Source organism: Mustela lutreola, chromosome 3, assembly GCF_030435805.1.
Source record: "Mustela lutreola isolate mMusLut2 chromosome 3, mMusLut2.pri, whole genome shotgun sequence".
NCBI classification, from domain to species: Eukaryota; Metazoa; Chordata; class Mammalia; order Carnivora; family Mustelidae; genus Mustela; species Mustela lutreola.
The window spans coordinates 44,603,281-44,624,711 of record NC_081292.1 but is presented as its reverse complement, the minus strand read 5'-3'; the positions used below and the strand labels follow the sequence as shown (position 1 = coordinate 44,624,711).

The window sequence follows — 21,431 nt, the reverse complement described above, 5'->3', positions numbered from 1 at the left end:
TTTTGGGGGAACACCAAATAGATCTGGAAGTAGCTAAATTAAAGGGAGACATAGCTGAGCAAGGGAGTGGGAAACAGAGAAGAGAATTAAAAAAAAGTCCACACCCCCCACAATAATTTTCATAGAAGGGGAAGATTTGTAGTTGAGCACATGATTGAATAATCAAAACATATTGAAACAAGCTATATAAATGATAAGATGGCAGTCATCATATTTGTCTGAATAAAAGCAAAAATTGTTCAAATGTGAAGAAATAGTCCATTATCATTCCATTTGGGGAGGTTATGTCCCCAATACATTATAGTCACGTTATGCCATTCCCAAGAGGCACTCTTGCACACGTCTCTCTTAGGCTTCTGGTTGGCCAGCTGTACCTCCACCCCCTTCTCACCCACTCAACTTCTATTCATGCCTCACATCTCCACTCACGTGTTCTGTTCTCTTCATTCTTGCATCCATTGTTTCCTGTCCTGTTTCCTCAGCAAACTGAATTTGAGTTTGTATTCACTGAACATCTACTAGGTTCTGGGCACCATGGTAGGTGCTGTAGGTTCAGCTGTAGGTGCTGATGAAAGTAGGCATGATTTCTGCTATCATGGATCCTACAATTTGTCTAAAACACGTTCCATGCCCTCACCACCACTCCTTACTCCCCCAACCAGCAACCCAGGTGTATTGGTTTCCTCTTGCTTCTGTAAAAATCACTACAGACATAATGGCTTAAAACAACACACATATATTATCTTATGGTTTTAGAGGGCAGAGGCTCAAATGAATCACACAGGAGAAAAATCAAAGTTTTGGCAGGATTCTATTCTTCCTGGAGGCTCTAGAAGAAAATCCATTTATTTCCTCGCTTTTCCCAAATTCTAGAAGTCATGTGCATTCTGTGACTCCTGGTCCCTTCCTCCTCCTTCAAACCAGCAGTATGGTGACATCATCAGATTTCTCTTTGACCTCTTCTGCCTCCACATCTTCTCTGATTCCCACCCTCCCATCTTCCTCTTATAAGGACCCCCGTGATTACATTGGACCCCCTCCTGGATAATCTAAGATAATGTCTCTATCTTAAGGTGCTTAACTTAATCAAATCCACAGAATTCTTTTTGCCATATAACAACCTATTTACAGGTCTTGGAATTACATCTTTGGGGTCATTATTCTATCCCCAAGATAGAATAATGGGGGGGATAGAATAATGTCTACAATTTTAGACAAATTGTAGGATCCGTGATAGCAGAAATCATGCCTACTTTCATCAGCACCTTAAGATGTGGACATCTTTGGGGTCATTATTCTATCCCCAAGATAGAATAATGGGGGGGGATAGAATAATGTCTACAATTTTAGACAAATTGTAGGATCTGTGATAGCATAAATCATGCCTACTTTCATCAGCACCTACAGCTGAACCTACAGCACCTACCATGGTGCCCAGAACCTAGTAGATGTTCAGTGAATACAAACTCAAATTCAGTTTGCTGAGGAAACAGGACAGGAAACAATGGATGCAAGAATGATATAGATATAGGTCACTCCTCTTAGCTCTTTGTGCATATTTTTTTCCAGCCTTCAGAATATTTCAGATTACTAGTTCAGTCAACTGGTTTGCTGGCTTTGTTGTGAGCCTATTGAGGGCAGAGAACATCATCTCTCTTGTTCACCATTCTACTTGCCTTACTTAGGACAGCATTCAGAGCCCTGAATATGCCCATATTGACTGACTGCTTGAATGAATGAATGAACAAATGAGATGCTTGATAATATGTGCACATGTTTTCCAAAGAGAATGTTGTGGTTTGTCCTAAATATTTCATAGTTCCCTGTTTTCTTGAGAAATTAGAGATGTAAATCTGCTTCTCAATAGTTAATTGATATTAACAGAAAATTCCTTCTCTTAAAAAATTATGAGTGACTCACAGACTGTCAAGAACCTTTTGAAGTATATGAAAAGCACTCCTAAATTATGCAGCTATGAATACTTTTTAATTAAAGGAGTTAATGAATATTCTACAGGAAAGAGCTAGCTTCCACAGTCTGGAGTTAATTGCCCACCCACACCTGATGGTTAATTTCTTTCTGAAATGTTGGTTTTTGTAGATAAAGCCCATCATTTACCACATTCCACATGGGTATAGATTAGTTGTCTCCTTTCCACATGCTCCAAGCTTACTTCATTTTGCTTAAGGCAGGATATTAGCTGTGAATTCACTTTCCTTTTTTCTATGATGATGTGATTTTTATTGCACTGGTTGATTTACTTAGAAGCTTAAAACACAAGGTTATAGCCATAAAATTAGTACAATGGCAGAACTGAGAGGGTCGTGTGTAAAAGAAAACTTCACTTATTTGTGGAAAGATTTCAGAAGTGTCCATTGTCTTTAAATTTTCATTTGAGTGAATTGGTAACTTTATCACTAAGGATGTCTTTTTTATTTGGAAAAGGCATCATGAATTGCTTCTCTTTAAATAGCTTACTTAAATAATAACCTACAACTACATGGCACAATTCTTTTGTTTTACTTTATTTTCCTTAATTGTGAATGGCCTGAAAAAATGCCCTATTTTGATGAGGGGAACAAGAAAGATGAAACTGGATGAAAGACAAAGCAAGCCCACTGGGACGATAGAAGGGAAATTTTTGTACTGTTAGTGATAAGACCCAAACATTTTTATACTTAACAGCCTATCACCACTTAAATTATGAAATAACCATGAGAAAATATAGATAATGACAAGTGCAGTTTATAAGTGAAGTAAGTGTGATGGGTTAGGGAAGAAGAAAAAATTGTTTCTTAAAGAATTTTCTGTTTGTTTTACCACCATTTTCTGGTCATTTAGATCCAGTGATCAATCCCTCTAAATAATATCTAAATAGATTGTTTTTTTTTTCACGGTAGTATTGAGTTCAGATTGACAGGTACATTTCTTGTGAATTACTAGTGGCTTCCTGAAGCAGGGAGTTGATAAAAATTCTAAGGTCTTTGACGTTGGTGGAAAAAGCACTGTGATTAATCAGCCATTTCTGTCTGGCTGAGGAATGGGTATGACAGAACTCATGCCATAGTGTAATAGTTATAGATAATAATTTATGTGGATTCTTTCAGAAGAAGCAATGCTTTGACATTCTTTTGACATTTCTCAATAAAACAATTCTGGTATTTTTTTAGATTATAGTTACTTTTTTTCCAAGCTTCTCTTGTAGATAGTACCAATGACAGTTGTGTTTTTAGTAAGTAAATAATAATGAAAAAGTTCTCAGAAAAATTCATATTTTTAATTTTTAATTTTTGGGATTAAATACTAATGATAATTTTTTTCATAGAATTTTTTGAACTAAGAATTTAAATTGTAGCTTATTTTGAAATATAAACTGTTTTGTAAAAGACATATGTCATTTGTTAACAATGGTGCCATAAATGGATGGAAAATGGGCTATAGAGATTCTGATATCAAATTTTGTCATCATTGTCATTTTAAGATTTCTTGCTAAAGATGGAAGTGGTTTAAGAAATGTATTAGCGGGGCACCTGGGTGGCTCAGTGGGTTAAAACTCTTCTGCCTTTGGCTCAGGACATGATCTCAGGGTTCTGGGATGGGATCGAGCCCCACATCAGGCCCTCTGCTCAGTGGGGAGCCTGCTTCCCCCTCTCTCTCTGCCTGCCTCTCTGCCTACTCGTGATCTCTCTCTCTATCAAATAAATAAAATATTTTTTAAAAGGTATTTAGTTAAAGCCACTGGATTTTTAAAAATTACTGATTGCATTCCTTATATTTAATAAGCATCTCCACCTTTAAAGAGTGAAGTGCTGGTAAATAACAAGAAACTCTTGGAACAGGGGGCACGAAGTAAGTTGGTGGAGTAGAACTGATGTGTAGTATTTGCCCATTTCCATGGTGTAAATATTTCTACCATGACTGATTCCAAACTACCAACATGCTGTCCTTAATCTTGGAGTTGAGAAGATATGAACACAATTGACATACTGAAGAGATGTCAGGAGAGCTGGTATGAGCTGGCTCCAACTCAGTACTGCCTTTAAAGAAATCACATAAATTTTATTTCTAAGACTGATATATTTGAAAGTATCTGCATAGAAATGGTTGAGTGAAGAGGAATTTGAAATCTCAAAATATCATTAGTGTTCAGTTACAGCTGTCCATATGGAATACTCACAATGCATCATTTCTCCTTTTTAGAATCATACACATCCTAGAAGTCTACTTTGCCCAAAGTCCTGAGTGATCACTCCCCAGACTTATCCTTCTTGTAAATCTCCATTCGTCTTCATTTATCATGTCATTTATATACCAATCTTATCCTTGGCACTCAAGGATGAGCTTCTAGAAGAAAGGGATAGTATTTGACTTATATTACCCTCTACCATGTTGAAACCTTGTAGTTTGAACTACATTTGAACAACTATATTCAAAAAGTTTCCCTGAATGGAGTACCTGCTCGATACTTATTATTTCAAGTAATAAATATAAGTATAGATCTAAAGGTGAAACTTGGAAACAAATCCTATACCTGAATACTATTTTTCAAATACATTAAAATCACTTTGTGGCAGTTCTCTTTTTGCTAGCAGTTACTGCGAAAAGTAAATGTTCAGTGTTTGTTCTATATTTTCCACCCACCTCTTTTTACCTTTAAGCAGCAGTATTAAAAAAATAGATAATTTCCCTTATACTTCCCTCCAATGCTAACTGAGAAACAATAATATTCCCATGGTTTTGTAGCCACTATAGATGAAAATCATGGGTATTTTAAATAGCAAAACTAGTCCAATTAAGAATTTATTTCTTCAGAGAATTTCATAATCATTAATGACCTGGAATTTATTTGATAGATTTTGCCTATCAACAGCAGAGTTATCTTACTTTACATGGTCTGTTCTGAGAGCCATACACTCCTTAGAGGGACTTTAGACATGGCCTGTCTGAAACCATGTCATGCGAGGAAACCATGGTGGTGAAGATATCAGCAAATGAGAGGTCAGGATCCATGATGTCCTGAGTAAATTTTTCTCCCTCAGGTACATTCAGAGGCCGATTTACTGTGAACAAAGAAAGCTTTGTTTTTTCGGGTCTCTCTTACAAATCCCTTCCATGCCAAGAGATAAGCCCCAACAATGAATCTTTTCCTTAAGATGTGACCCCCAAACTATATTAGCTTTGGACACCACAAAGCAGGGCTTTACCTCTGGGCATGCCCATGAAGGAAATGGTATGAGAGTGTGGAAGGAGTACTACTATTCAGGGTGCCTTGAGGCCTCGATTCCAGTCTGTCTTTGGAGAGGACTTGCCAGTGTTCTTTCAAACCGTTTAAAATGATGGCTGAGTTTCAGCTTGTCTCTCTGTGAAATGAGAGGTAATTAACCCATCCCATCTTCCTCTCTGAGTTACGTATTAAGTACCTGAAGTCACATTTGAGTAATTAAATGTTAAAGAGTTCAGAAGTAATCCGTAATTAAGTGAAAAACATAAAATCTGAAGAGTGTTTGGAATCAGTCTTGTTAAACATGTGGTGGCTGTTACACATCCACATTCAGCACAGCCTGCAGCAGACATCTCTGAGAATTCTCCCTAACTCGAGTCTCTGTTTCTCCTGCAGAGGAAGCGTCCCAGCCCAGTCCAAGTGAGAAGTGCTTTTTAATCCTGGATTGCAGTGGAGTGACTTTTTTCGACTATTCTGGAGTCTCCATGCTTGTGGAGGTATTTACATAGCTTGTGTTTGGACTGATTCTTTCCCTTTTCTGTAGTAACAGGGCTACTCTCGCAGCCCCAGGGTTTTGACTCCACTTGTTTCAGGGCTCATCTTACCCATTGTCCCCAAAGGCAGAACTTGACGCCTAGCACTGCCATAGCTTGTCTTCAGGAGATCCCATCAAGCTTCCAGTGTGTGTATGTGTGGGGGGCAGTGGTGGGGGTAATCACATGGGGTGATCAGAGAGAACAGAACATAGGCTTGAGATGTAGTGGGCATAGTGCCTGCTGGGCAGTCAGCTTACAAGCTTCTGAAAAGAAAAGTCCCCTCCATGAGAAAGTGGCCCTGGTCATGGCAGGATCTTTTCTCTCACCCTCATGGATGGGTGGAGTTTCACCAGATACCTTATCTGATCTCTCACACAGTCCCCAGTGCAGGAGCTTTTCTCCATTCTGTCAGATGCTAGTGTTTACTTCTCTACCCGGTGATCTTCATGGTGTCTCCATGGCCCTGGTGTGCAAAATATAAAACTGCTTATTTCCTTAAAATGAACATGGGTCACAGGACATTTCCACAGGAAGAACAACACCTAATTTTTCCAATTCAAGGAAAACTCAGACACTTCTGGAATTTTTTCCTCTGCTTTTTTAAAAAAAGATTTTATTTGATTATGCGTCAGGGAGAGAGCACCCACAAGCACGGGGAGTGGCAGGCAGAGGGAGAAGCAGGCTTCCAGCTGAGCAAGGAGCCCCATGCAGGACTCGATCCTAGGACCCTAGAACATGACCTCAGCTGAAGGCAGATGCTTAACCTACTAAGCCTCCTAGACAGCACCCCCCCACCTTTTTTTTTAAACTAAATAGTATGTCAACAGGGGAAATTACCTCCTTTCTCCATTGTTCTCTCCCTCAGTGTCTTGAATTCGTTGGGGGGGGTGTCTTGAGGATGGAGCAACATCTGTTCCTCAACTGTCCTCAGTCCTCTACCAGCTTCTGCTGCGTGGAGCTCGACTAACCTGTCTCTGGGTATCTGCTCCCCACGGGCTCTCTACCCTGCCTCATAGTCATGGGTAATTTTGTATTCTGCCAAAAACTTAATCAAAATCATATGAACATTTCTGGAGCTCTTTCTCTGCTTATCTCCCTCATTTCCATTACTCTCTCCCACTGATTCCGCCCACCTAATCCTTCCTGAACTCCACTTCCGTCTGCTCAGCTCAGTGAAGCTCTTGTATTTTACTCAGGCATCCATCATTCTCTGGCCCAGAAGCTGCTTTGTGCACAAAGCTGAGCTCCTAGGGAGCTTCTCTCAACTGTCTTCTTTCCCTCAGGGCACTCAGTCCTGTGCTCCCTGTTCCCACTGTCTGAAAACAGTTGTTCGTATGTTTTTGTTTGGTTGTCTACTTTTATGGAGTTTGGGATAGTCTTGTTAGTTACTCATCAGGGCAAGATGTAGAAATTGGAAATAGAGCTTTAAAGAGTTAAGATCAGTAGTTTTTGGACAGTTTCACATTATGGGTGTTGGTTGTTTTCTGTGGTGTTGCGTAACTGTGCCTCTATCCATTTATAAATATAAAATCGAAATGTCCACAAACCTCCAGATTTAAGAAAGTGTAAAGTCAAAAAAAAAAAACAAAAACAAAACACACACACCAAAAACAAAGACAAGAAACACAGTGCAAAGGTCAACTTCTATATCTCTTTCCTATGAACAAAGGGTGAGAATATACTATCCCACTAGCTGTGAGGCATGAGGGATAGCACTAGGCCCCCTGGGTCGCTGTTTATGCCCCTTGTAAAAATGAGGGGAGGATTTTGTCTCAGTATGAGCAGATATTTAGAAAGAAAATCATGTAAAAATGGTTGCGTTTTAAATATTCTAGACTTAAATCTAGTGGCAGTTTTTGGTATGTCACCCCTTTTCCCCCCATATAATATGCTTTCATTTTCTTGTTTCTTTCACTATAAAAACTGCACAATTTGGCATAGTTCAACCTGAATACGTCATGTTTTCTTGCATCCAAATCTGGACTGGAGACAGATGGTTCTTGGCTGGTGGGTCTTTCTGTTTCCTTTGCGTCACCAGGGTCTAGAAGAGTGCTCTCCAGTGGGTGTGCAGAAGGGCTCACCTGGGTTGCTTTTCAGCCACATGGTTGGGTGCTAGTTTTGGTCCAGGAAACTTTATTTAAACAACCACAGGTGATTCTGAGGCAAGTGGTCTAAGATCATATTCTGGGAAACACTAGATTAGGATTGTCCCTCTACTGGGAAAGACCAGGATGTACAGTTTTGGTTTAATTGTATTTTAAATTTATTTTGAATATGCTCAAATGTTTATCAGCACCCCTCTCTAGAGATTACAAATCAGTATTAGAGTTAGTAAACAGAAGGAAACGGTTACCTATGCCCACTAAGGTTAAGATCTAAAGTTGAAAATTCAGAGGAATCCAAACAACTCAGGTACTAGGCATGTTGAGAAAGAGTTTTTTTTTTTTTTTTTTAAGATTTTATTTATTTATTTGACAGAGAAAGATCACAAGCAGGCAGAGAGGTAGGCAGAGAGAGAGAGAGAGAAGGAAACAGGCTCCCCGCTGAGCAAAGAGTCTGATGCAGGGCTCCATCCCAGGACCCTGAGATTATGACCTGAGTTGAAGGCGGTGGCTTAACCCACTGAGCCACCCAGGATCCTTTGGTTTTTGTTTTTTCCATTCATCTTCATGGTTTTAAAATACTGCACAATGGAATTATGAGATAAATCAGCCAATGCATTTTATTTTTAGATTAGCAAAAAATAACATTTGCTCTTGGCCTAGTGTTTCCTGTCTGTATATAGTACACCAGCGGCTTTGTGTCAGTTTGCCCTTTTTAATTTCTTTATTTCTGTTTGGTTTATTTTATTATGATTACAGTAAATTATGATGTGTATTAAGAACATTGGCTTTAAAGATAGATAAACCCTGGCTCCGAGTATTAGCCATATAATGAGTTTTATGATCTGGGCTAACGTATTTACTTTTCTGTAAGTGAAAGTAGACATACCTGCTTCATCAAATTGTGAAGCTTTACAGCTTTACAGTGATACATTGCAAAGAAAGCACACAGCAAAGTTTTTAGAAGTTAATAAGTGCTCAGTAATTTTAGCTTTTATTATTTGTTTTCATTTTGCAAAAGTCATTTCTTAAAATGCAAATAATACTATTGTTTTAGTTTCAGCCACTGAAAGAGGGTCTAGAGTAAAGAACCCCAGGGTTTCTTGAGCTATGCCTGTCTTCCTGCTTCCTAAAGTTCCTCATATATTTCCTTAGTCACTGTAGTACTAGGAACATGCCCCTGTGAGTTCTAGGTTGGAGGAAATGGAATGACTTCTGTTTATTCTTCTACTTAGGACACTGGGAAGGTCAGTGAACTGGAGATTATATTTATCAACATCAATAAACCACCTGTAGCAATGTGTTTGAGCTTTCTGAGCTTGAGGAAAAAGTCAAACACTGACCGGTCACCTTGAATTAGTCCTTTTAACTTTATAAAAATAGGTGTCATTTATTCTGTCCAAGTTTCAGTCCATGTATTGTTTGTTTGTTTGCTTATTTATTCATGCTCAGAGTGACACATCTCTTATTATTCTGCAATTCTTCTACCATATAACTATTTACTGCCGGAAAAATAAAAGGGAAAATTTTTTAATGTATCATGCAAACTCTTAGAATGTGTTGTAAATGCTTTCTCTATTTTGTATGTAAGATACATCTTTATTACACAACCAAATCCATCCTATTGTTGCTAAAACTTCTCATTTTATTTTCATCGAGTTTCATGGATTGACTTCTGTCTGGGTGAATTTAAAATCTGGGCATTCAATAAGTTGTTCCTTCATGGTGTTTTCTAGGACCTGAATGAGGCAAGCCTCCAAAATACACCAAGCACATTAGTTAGCATCTCTCATCTTGATGGACCTTTAAAAAATGGGAGGTTGGACAATCAAACTCGGCTTTGATTCTGTTAGTTCTCAGCTTACCGTCCATGGATGGGATTTGAGAGTCCACGAATATGCACAAATTGTTGTAAAATACTAAACTGAGCAAGAGGTCAGCAGTTTTCATCACTTTTTTAAGTGGGTCCTTGACTTCCAGGAAAAGAAGGTTGAGAACAACTTTCTAGCATTCTTACAGGGAAGGGAATGTGGTGTTTTAGTTTTTATGACATGAATTTTCATTTATTAAGTAGCTGTATTTAGTTGCTGGAAAGGTGAATATCCTGCCGCCTTAATGGTGTTGGCGAAGGCTGTCTTTTAGAGGTTTGCCCCGGTGTGCCCAACTGTGTAGCAATGTCTCCCTCTGGTGGTGTGACACCAGACACATTGGCTTTTTTGTTTTTAACCAGGAATTCTTTCTTCTTAAACCCATCTTCCCTGCCTGTTCTCCTGTATTAATTATGGGATACTATCTTCATTCCCCCAGGTTTATAATGACTGTAAGAGCAGAAGTGTGGATGTCTCGTTAGCCCATTGCACAGGTAAGGGAGGATTCTTTACTAACATTGAACAGGATCCTTCTGCTGCTCCAGCTGGCCTTAAATTACTTGTGTTTTCTTGTAGCTTCCTTGGTAAAAGCAATGAAGTACTGTGGAAACCCAGACTCAGAGAAACCAATTTATTTTGATTCAGTATCTGCTGCACTAAGTAACATCTACTCAAATAAGGTGAGCCATGCAAGTTGGCATGCAGGAGTTATAAGAAAAATTAGAATGTAGAATCCAGGGCTTTGCTTTTTTTTTTTTTTTTTGTATTAGCCTGTTACCTCTCTGATATTTAAAATTTATGACAATTTTTCCCCTCTCAGAGTCCTCTGCTGCAGTAAAGGAATGTTTCCATTCCCAACTTGGATCAGTTATGAACATTATTTAATAATTTGGGTCTCCAACATATCATGGCTTAGAGGATTTGGAGATCACCCATTAAGTGCAAAGTGCTTGCTTGTAAAAATAAATGCTTCTTCTAGGATCTACTATCCTGGAAATTTGAATCCACCTCTGTCAAATGCTAAAACTTTAGATTTAGTCTTATATAGCCTTTTTCTGCTCCAGTACTCTTACCTCTAAGTTCATATTGGCATCCTTGGGAATATTATTTGCAGAGCTCAGCATTCCCATGATGTGAAGCATCACACTTATCCTCCAAATACTGGGCTTTATAGTTAAAAAGCAGTTCCTAGGGCTTTGATTTCCTGCAATTTTTCTTTGACTTTGAATCGTTTTGCTTTTCCCATCCCTAGAACAGCATTTGGCACTTCCCAGAGTCATCCCTATCACATTCAGTCAGAATAGTACATATTTACAAAATGATAACAATGACAGAACAATTATTATTATTATGATATACTTGACATTTATTGAGTATTCCTTATATTGCAGAGATATCCTAAGAGCTTTACCTATATTAATTCATTAGACTTGCTACAACCTTATGAGGTAGATACTCACCAAACTCTCATGCCTCACAGAATGTCTGTCTGCTTAACTTGGCTGGACAGCTTGCATCTGTTGCTACTGTTCTTTGATTATGGTACCAATTTAAGAGTCGAACATGTGCTTATTTCTTCCTCTTCTATTTTAGAATTTGAGCAAACTCAGTGATCACAGTGAAGTCTGAGACCCTTTTGCTGCAGTTCAGCTCTTGCCTTTAGCAACTGCCCTGAAGAGGCCGTACTCTGGCGTTTTGCACAACCTTTTCTGTTGTTGAGATCCTGCAGATGACCTCAACTGTAAGAAGGATGTGACTTAATGACCACGTAGCCACTGGTCGAGATTCACCAGCAATTTTTCCTAATCTTTGCTAGTAAGCATATTTACTTAGTAGGTTATTGTAGAGTTATTTTATAAAAATTGGTATGCATTTAGTTTTAGTGTACTAAAAGGTAAACATGAATTTACTTCCTTTGCCACAGTATTTTGTGTTTTATTTCTGTTTCGTTGTAAGTAAACTTGCAAAACTGAGAAACACTTTGCATAAGAGATTTAGAACATTTGCAAGACATTTGTAAAAATCCAGGATCATCTGTAACTAATACATAAAAACAACTTAGCAAATGTGCCATGTTCCTCTCCAAAAAACAAGCCAGTAAACATCAATAAGATTAAATGTTTCTTTACAATATGATACAAAATTCACAGAAATTAACTCCAACAAAAACAAATGACAAACTAGAAACCATTGTTCTTCATGTCTTTCCATGCAAGGAAGTTTTCAAGACTATTTTCAAGATAACCAGTGTCCCAGTGAAACCAAGTTCTTTATAGTAATCTGTGTTACTCTGAATATTGGAAATGCTTAGTTCTAAATTCTGCATTCCAAACCCCAAAAGTCTCTGTTTTTACCTTAGGTTTCACTAGAGCCAGAGCATATGGAAGTTGCACATTTTATATTTTGTCACAAATGTGATTTTTAGATGAGAAAATAAATACCAGCAGTAGAATGAAAATAGCTTTGTGCTATTCTAGTATACAATTAATTGTAGTAGTTTGGGACTTTCCTATTTCAGAGAAACAGCCAATATAATATAATACATTTATCTCTCTATCCACTTAGGTCTCCATTGTATGTTTTTCTTTTTCTTTTGCCAGAGTAGAACTTAGATATGCGATTATCTGTAAAAATACCAAATCAATAGGATAACTGAAAAGCACCATAGGCCAGGATGACCTGTATAAGTTATTGTTTTCATGCTTGTACATATATTTTCAATCATGTACAATTACACAGTTTCATATTTTTATCAGGCAATTGGATACATTTATGAAGAAATCTCATTTTCAAAGGTAGGTCTGCTTCAGTTTGAAGGTATTAGAACTATTCTTGAAATTACCAGTGTAACAAAAAACCAAGTACTTTTAAAATACTTGAATTTGAAATGTAGGTTGAAAACAAAACTTAAAGACTGGTCATTTGGGTATTTTTATGGTCATCTGTATGAGAATATGCCTGCCAAGTGATATAAAGGTCTCAAGCAAATGTGTGGTGAACATTCACATGACCCTTAATTTTCACGTGAAGTCATAGGAGGACAATGTAATAAAACGATGGGGAATAATAGATGTTTTGAATCTCATAACTTACCCCTTCCATTTCAATTTTGGTTGACATAAAGAAAAAGAAAAAGAAATGTCTTTGTCCTAAAGGAAGCCTCAATCCTCTCATCACTGATTTGGATTGAAATGAGTGAGGACAACTTTCATTCTCATCGCTTATTGTTCCAAGAATAAGTGAAAGTAATAGTTGGAGGTAAAATTTCTTTAGAGAAAGGAATTTCACTCTGTTTTATCCATTTAAATTATCCCAGCGGTGGATGATTGCAAAATTTACCATCCAGAATCCATTGATGTTGGCACATAAAGATATGTCAAAGAAAGTTAAGAAAAGAAAATATATTTTGTTGTTTATAAACTGATATTTTGCTGTCCAACTTGGACCTAGCTAAAATCATGCGCTGCTGGCATTTTATAATTTGTTAGGGATTATAGGCCATGGATGACCTTGAAATCACAACAGTTAATCAGTGGATGCTTTGTTCTATTTTATTGTTAAAGGTGACACAGTATTGTCTGAGCAGGTGTATTTGAATGCATTCCAGTGTTTATGTAGAAGTTTAATGGATAAAACTTTGAGGTCACGACCTTGAGTGTCAAATGTTAATATTTTCAAAGTAAAGGAAGACCAAACCACGCACCATGTAAAGCTCTTTGTTCTGTCTTTTTCTGCATACAAAATCATAATGGCTGTTAATCTGGAAGAATTCCTTGGAACTCAGTTCTGAGAATCCAAAGTTGAATATAAGTTTTCAACACCCAAGAATCTAAAATACACATATTTATTTCAAAGCAAGCATTAACAAAGGAACTATAATATGGTCTTGATGCTAGAATGTTTCTAGTCATGCTAAATTATTTTTATGAGTTCACCTTATTTTTATATATGATAAACTACTTCCATAGTACTTATTATGGTAAAATAAAATTAGAAAAAATTAAAACTGACCTATAAGAGTGTTAAGGACCTAATAGAGTGACATATATAAATTAAGCATAAAATATGAAACCAGGAAAAGACCGTTAACATTACGTTTATGCAAATTAAATGCCCTTAAATTTTACCATTTGTCTTTCATTTTAAAGGTTATTTGCCCCCGATTATATGATTCAAGTGTTATAAGGTCTAGCTTGAACTACTTTGTGGTAATTTATTTGACAGTTCTCTATTCTATAAATGCGTAATGTAATGAGGAAAGAGATCTTTCTTTTTTAATGAAAACATTAATGTGTTAATACCTTGTATGGATAACGTTTGACATTTAGTGGTTACCAAAATATATTGGTATGTTGTTGGACATACATATGCCTTAAAAATGCATGTTCTGTATTCTGTGGGATGATGATCTAATTTGATATAGCATATGCTTTTTGGCAGTGAGTTTGTTGCCAGATTTCAAATAGGGAGTTAAGTGATGCCTTCACAATCCAAAGATTTTTAGTTAAAAATCATGTAGTCTAATATGTCACATTTATTTTTTTATATTTTTCAATGCATTCAATTATCTCTTTTGTAATTCTTTGTACTAACTCAGCATGTAATAAGCAATTTACATGGAAATAAATTGAAATATAATAACTATTATGCTTGAATAGATTTGTATCCATTATTTCCAAGTATTTACTCTCCTGCAAAGCAAATAATACATATTGCTTTCTTACACTGACCAGGGTGTGTTGAAAATTCTTGGAAGCATCCATTACACTTGGTAATTTGTTCTTACAAAATATCAGTGGTAAGGTATTATCCCTTCATTTATGGACCACTAATAAGGGCACTTTCTGCTGCGAGACAACATCTATACAAGCCTTTCTACAGGCTTGCATCTGTTACGTTCTGATTGCATTAATGGGTCCATGCTCATTTTCTATTTGTTTGGGTTCTTCATTTATGTGTTGTTGTTAATCTTTTCTTAGTGTCTAGGCCAGGGTCCGTATTCTTCAGCATTTTAAAAGTTGACACTCCAAAGATCAGAAGCTAACACATGCTTCTAGGTTTTAGAGATATAGCAATGAATAAAGAACAACAAAAATCCCTCTCCTCGTGGAGCTTACATTCTAACAAGGGAAAACTGGACATCAATGGATAAATGTAAAATATACTTATTGTAAGTTAGATGATAGTATGTGCTAATAATAAGAATAATGCAAGAAAAGAGGATGGGAAGTATGGCGGAAACTGGATTTCCTAGACAAGGTGGCAGGAACAGTGGCTCGGGGGAGGTCTTAGTCTGTTTAGGCTGCTATAACAAAACAGCACAGACTGCAGGACTTCCACTAGAGACATGTCTTCTTCGAGTTGTATAGAGAAGATAAAGATGAAGGTGCCAGTTTTTTCATGAGAGATCTTTTACTGGTTTGCAAATGACCACCTTCTTGCTGTGTCCTCGCATCGTGAAGAGGGAGAGAGATTGCTCCTTACATCTTTTTATAAGGACACGAATCCTATCAGCTTAGGACTTCACCTTCATGACCTCATTTAACCATTATTACCTCATTATAGGCCTTGTCTCCAAATACCCATAGCCCACATTGGGGGTTAGGGCTTCAACATAGGAAATTTGGAGGTGGGGGGAACGATTCAGTCCACAGCAAGGAGTTATAAATTTCTTAAAGAAAAAAGAAAAAAAAGGAAAAATTTTTCTTTTGGGGGTGCCTGGGTGGCTCAGTGGGTTAAGCCTCTGCCTTTGACTCAGGTCATGGTCTCAGGGTCCTGGGATCAAGCCCCACATCAGGCTCTCTGCTCGGCAGGGAGCCTGCTTCCCCCTCTCTCTGTCTGCCTCTCTGCCTGCCTTTCTGACTACTTGTGATATCTCTCTCTGTCAAATAAATAAATAAATCTTTAAAAAATTTTTTTCTTTTTGTGTCTGAAAAACAGGCTTACTAGAATTTTATGTTTAATAAAATGTAAGGTTTTTGCACCAAAACATGATAATTACAAATGATGCGGTTAAAGCATTCTCATACTAGAAACAGCAGGTTAGCATAGACATTGCAGGCTATATCTGCTGCTTAAGAGAAGGTTCTGAGTTGAAGTGGTCAGAAGTGGGTTGGCAATATACCAACGACTATTCAGAAATTGAGCTGTATGCTTTAGTGATGGTCTCTAATGATTAACAATTAACAAAGAATAGAGAATTGAATTAGTTAATTTTCTTTTAGCTATCATATTATTTTGAAGAAAATACCAACAGAGACATGCTTAATGCTGCCTATTGACACAGAGACTGGCACAGAACATTCTGGATGCTAACTGCAGTGAGAGGCTCCACTTTTTTGTTGTTGTTGTTGTTTCTTTGCTTTGAGGTTTTTCTTTTTCTTTCTTTCTTTTTTTTTTTTTAAGAAGGAAAGGATGCTAGGTTATTATGAACTAGCTAAGTGCTATGAAATGCTCTCCTTCAGAGTGGGCATTATGTACCAGTCCTTACTCATTTTCTATTGATTTAGCAACTGGAAGGTCATTTTGTTCAACTATATCTCCTTTTTGTCCTAAAATATAAAGAAGCACTCTCTCTATTAAGTATAGGAAGGTTTGTAGTATTCTTTTTTCTTAATTGAAACCTCTGGTTCTTATGGTCACATTTAGAAATTGGCTAATTAACAAACCCATTAAGAATATATACTTATTAATTGCTACAGTAAAAAAATGTTTCAATAATAAAATAAGTGAAAACAAAAAGGGGTTCTATCTTTATTTCCTTTCCTTTGCTTGACTTTTTCCAAAACGCTTCTTGGTTTTGAAGTAAGTTCTGCTGTTGTAAGGATAGAAAAGTGAGGAAAGAGAGAAAGCCTCTTTTAGACTATAATGTGTTTTCCAGGTCAACTTGCATGGTTAAGTCTCCTGTTCCTATACTTCTTTACACTTTGCTTTATATCCTAATAAGGTTCCCGAGCTTCCCGCTTTTCTTAAATTTGTCGTAAGGGTATTACTGTTCTAAAAAGGTGCCTTAACTTGGGCTAACAGTGCCTGAGAGCATGCAGGGCAGGGAGGGCAGGGAACACAGTGCCTGGGCATGGGACGGGTTTGGAGGAGAGAGAAAGATAGAGGGTAAGGCAGGTTTGCAGAAGGTAGTGCGTGTATGAGGAGGAAGTTGCCTGATATGACTGACTCTATGGCGGTATGATTTCAGCAGTATCTCGATGTCTCTTGAGTCCAGAGATTTGCTTTACCAGTCTTCAGACCAGGGGTCTGAAGTTCTCATCATGAGTCATTTATTTAAACTGAAGGAAATATTATAAGAAAGGAAAAACACATGTAAGCCATTGCCATGCATTGTGTGAACCTTAGGAAGGACTATTTTATCAAATCAGTTTATAAGATTTTGTCATAATTTTGATGAGAAAGGCTGGTTTGAGACTCCTTGGAGCTTAGGGTGCTGCTGAGAGTGGGATTAGGAGTGGTGGAGGCTGGAGTGGCAAGGGGGGGCCAGACGGTGATGTTGGGGAGGCACGCTGAGCCTTATGCCCCTGGCATTCTTGGATGATCAGGGCCCTCCTTGTCCCTTACCCCAAAGACACAGACACAGTGGAAGCAGAGTTCATGAAGCCAAACAATTCTTCCCACATAGCAGCTTTTCCTGGGGCTTGGACCTATGCCTTTTGCTTTGGCTCTGGCTCTGGAATTAAAATTTGAGAATAGCAGTGTGACTGCCAAAAACAGGATTGACATACCATTCTTGTCTCATGTAAACCTTTTCTTTCTTTCTTTCTTTTTTTTTTTTTTTTCAGTTGCCTCTCTTCATACTGCCAATGAAAATATTGAAGTAGTAAGGGTCTCACTCAACAGAGAAGAGGTTTTAATCAATTAAAAACAGTCCAATAACGGTGCCAGATATCTCCTAAAATTACTTGAAATGTAATCCTGATGATATCTGCACCAGAATCACCATGGGTATTTTAACTATGCAGAGTCAAGCCCACTACCCTAGATCTAGTGAATCAGAATTTCTTTCAGCTGGACTTGAGAGTAAGGATTTTTTTTTTTTTTAAGATTTATTTATTTATTTATTTGACAGAGATCATGAACAGACAGAGAGGCAGGCAGAGAGAGAGGTGGGAAGCAGGCTCGCTGCTGAGCAGAGAGCCCAATGCGGGGTTTGATCCCAGGACCCTGGGATCATGACCTGAGCTGAAGGCAGAGGCTTTAACCCACTGAGCCACCCAGGTGCCCTGGGAGTAAGGATTTTTAACAATCATCTGCTTTAGTTTCACATCCTACAGTTTGGAATCCTAGTCACAAAAGCTATTTGGTCTAGTATTTGAAAACAACCGCGTACTCTATTAGGCTCTATTTGGGATTGTGCCCTGGTCACTATGTATTCTAGATATATGGCGGGTCTGTAGTGCTATTCTTAAGGAAGCAGAATGGGGTCTATAGTTGTGTCACATGGCAGAGGACCACGTCAAATTCACCGTAGCCTTGGGTCATTATGAGTTTGTGAGAGTCAGAAAGTATCTGAGGCGTACTCTCCCTATTCATATATTCCTGGGTGAGTTTCCTAGGACTGGAAGTTTGCATTTAATACCTTTCATCATGGAAAACTTTAGTGTCCTTCTCATTTCACAAATTTATACTGTTTCTGACAGGTACTGATTCAGTCACGTAAGAAAATGGTCCCTTCCTCCAGGTTGCCGCTCTCACATTAGCCATTAGAAACATATTGTAAAAGAGAGTGAGAGAGATTTCCCTTCTAGCCTCAGGCTCCATGGGTAATTATTTTCTTTCAACACCTTCATTGAAATTCCCTGTATAATGCTACCAGAGTGAATTATAGTTAAACCTTTCATTCTGCACATATGGAACAGGGATAGAGAGACGGTGCCAGCAATATTACTCAGCTACTTTCAGTTTGGGGATTGAGGCTGATGCAAACCATCATAACTAGAGAGAAAATAATATTCAATTATGAATCACTGCCAGATGTGTGAATGTATGTCTTCGGGTTTCGTTTTTCTGGAATCCGCTTACTGTAGGATATTCCTTATCTACTTTTTAAGTGATTCTCTTTCTGTGGGTAATAGATTTAATTGCCCTACATATGCCGAAGATCAAAAATTAATAAGATATGTATTTGGACTCCATCTCACAATAAAAAAAAAGGAAGTCAGAAATTGTTCTAAAGTAAATGTTACGTAATAATGTTCTGCAATCCATATCCCCAAGGAGCCGTGAGGAGGACGCCACAGCACAATTTCCGATGCCTCTCTTGCCCCAGGCCAACCATCCAGGTGGATGTCAGAGTGAGGGAGAGAAAGGATAAAATAAAACAGGACATAGTAATTGTTAGAAAAATGGCTTGCAGTTGGATTAGACCTGAAGGGGTATTTAATCTGTGTGGTCCTGACATTCTGGATCCCAACCCTGGGGTAATCACAGACCACCAGATAGTTTGGAATCCAAATGAGGTAGATGGAAGATGGTCACATTTCTTTTTTTTTTTTTTAATTCTGTTTTTATCTTTTTTTAAAAAATGTAAATTCCAGTTAATTAACACATGATGTACTATTAGTTTCAGAGGTAGAATTTAGTAACTCATCGGTTGCATATAACACCCAGTGCTCATCCTAGCAAGTGTCCTCCTTAATAGCCAGCAACCCATTTACCCCCCCATCCCCTGCCCACCTCCCTGCCAGCAACCTCAGTTTGTTCCCTATAGTTAAATGATCCCATTTCTGCAGATTGATGTCTGACAATTCCAAGTCTCTAGCCTGAGGTGGGTCTTAGAGCTGTCTGTCAATGCTTTCCCTTCTGTGTCCTCAGAGATAATGCCACCCCTATTTGCCAGTATTTCCAACACTCACTACGTCCTTAACCCCTTCTAAATTCCATTCCTTAGGTACTTCCAGAGGTAACCATACCTCTACCTTTAGGAAGCTGTTCTGCTTTTTTTCCATCAGTTTCCTACTGATCCGGGCCACCCAAAGGTATGTACATCCAAGCCCTTAGACACTTGTATTGCTTGAGCATCACTGGATGAGCTTTCTTTCTCTAATCAAGATTAAATCTGCCACATAGGGTTTTTCTCCTCCTCACCCTGCTTTGTTAGTTTATTTTGTTGTTTTGTTAAATCGAAACTTTCCCCTTGCTTTTCCATCTTGTTCTATCGATCAATCGCTCTTCCCAGTGTCTTCAATCTCTTTTACTTGGTTGACTGTAACCTTGGTCTATAAAGAAATCTTTGTTGTCTTATTCCCTTTTAAAGAAAAAGAAGTCCTCATCTGGCCCTGCCTCCTTTTCTGCCTTTTCTCTCCACTTATCTTCAGCCTCTGTTGAATAATTTCCACTCCAATTTGTTGAAACAGTAATCAACATTTGCTGCCTCGACTCGCTCATCCCTGGCCTTTGCAATCTGATTGTGTTCCCCATCACACTTTTAAAGGATTCTGGAAAAAATGATCATTCATTCCAAATTTCCAAACTCAGGGGCTACTTTTCAATCCTCCTCTTACTGCCTTTCTCTGCTCCTCCTACTCAACCACTGTCACCTTCTGAAAATCCTAATTATAAGCCTACCCTTTATGAGCATTTGTTGTCATTCTCTGGAGACAAGATGGCTACCCTTATCCAAAATTTGATTCAAAACTGATGATGCCACACAGGCACCAGTAGGGTTTGAAAAGGTTTATTACCTGCATAATCAGCTTCCTGAAGAGAGCAGGGCGGGCCACCCAAGCTGGTCAAAAATGATTTCAGAGATCAAGGGAAGAAGACTAGCCTGAGATTTTTATGGTGGTTAGAGGGGTGTGGCTGAGGAAAAGGCTGAACTTCCCACAACAAAGGAGGAAGCACCAGGCTTTCTTATCAGCTTGCCCAGATGTGGGGCAGAAGGGAAAGAGTGAGGTAGAGGCTTAAAAGCCGTCCGCAGTAGTCTAGTCAGACATCAAAAATGGATTTAGTTTCTTTATCACAATTCACCCAATTTACATTAGATGCCCATCTGTTCTTTCCTCTAATGTTACACAGACAATATTTTACTGAATTGTTCATTTATATACTTTCAAAGGCATCAGCTATGTAGGAATTATTATTGTATTCCTGGCCCAGTAAATGTTATGGATAATATGTGTTTGTTGAAGGGATGAATAAAATGGTAATCTATCAAAACTGAAACTATATGAAGATACTAAAAACCTAGGAACCAACTAAAGGAAAGAGGTTGGCAACTATCTTTAGAAGACTCAAGGTCAGTGTGTGTAGGACAGGCTGAACAAGGTCAGTGGCTTGAGGTAAATCTGGAGATTTAAATAGAACTTTCCTCATGAGAAAGTTGCTGTCTCTGTTGAGCAATTTACACTGGCCAGTTTTTAATCATAATTACATTGTGGTTTTCTAACCTCAACTCCTAGAGAACTAATCTCTACTTTCAAGTTCAGTCAGTAGGTAAGGTACCATCTAAGGGGAATCAGAAACTTCAATTCTCCAGATACCTTGCCAATTTGTGACAGTTCTCAACATGTCTACTGATAAATCTCTCTTTTCTAGTAAAGTGCTAATTCCGTAGGTCTTCTGTACAAATGCTATACAGTAGCCAAACCCCCCAATCCACCAGGGATCTGTTCTAACACCCCCAGTGGTTCTGTTAGAACCACAGATAACACCACATCCTATACCTTGGTTGTTTGTTTGTTTCTGTACATAATAC

At 38.0% G+C, this 21,431-nt stretch overlaps 1 protein-coding gene across 1 annotated transcript in view; it reads left to right on the top strand.

Annotated features, from left to right (window-relative positions):
* Positions 1–14,374, top strand: part of SLC26A7 (solute carrier family 26 member 7) — a 121,078-nt gene extending 106,704 nt beyond the window's left edge. Inside the window, exons 16-19 of the mRNA XM_059166053.1 lie at positions 5,618–5,718; positions 10,167–10,221; positions 10,304–10,407; positions 11,321–14,374. Of these exons, the coding sequence (XP_059022036.1) occupies positions 5,618–5,718; positions 10,167–10,221; positions 10,304–10,407; positions 11,321–11,356 (296 nt within the window). The 3' untranslated portion in view covers positions 11,357–14,374. The remainder of the gene's footprint in view (positions 1–5,617; positions 5,719–10,166; positions 10,222–10,303; positions 10,408–11,320) is intronic.
* Positions 14,375–21,431: the final 7,057 nt, after the last annotated feature.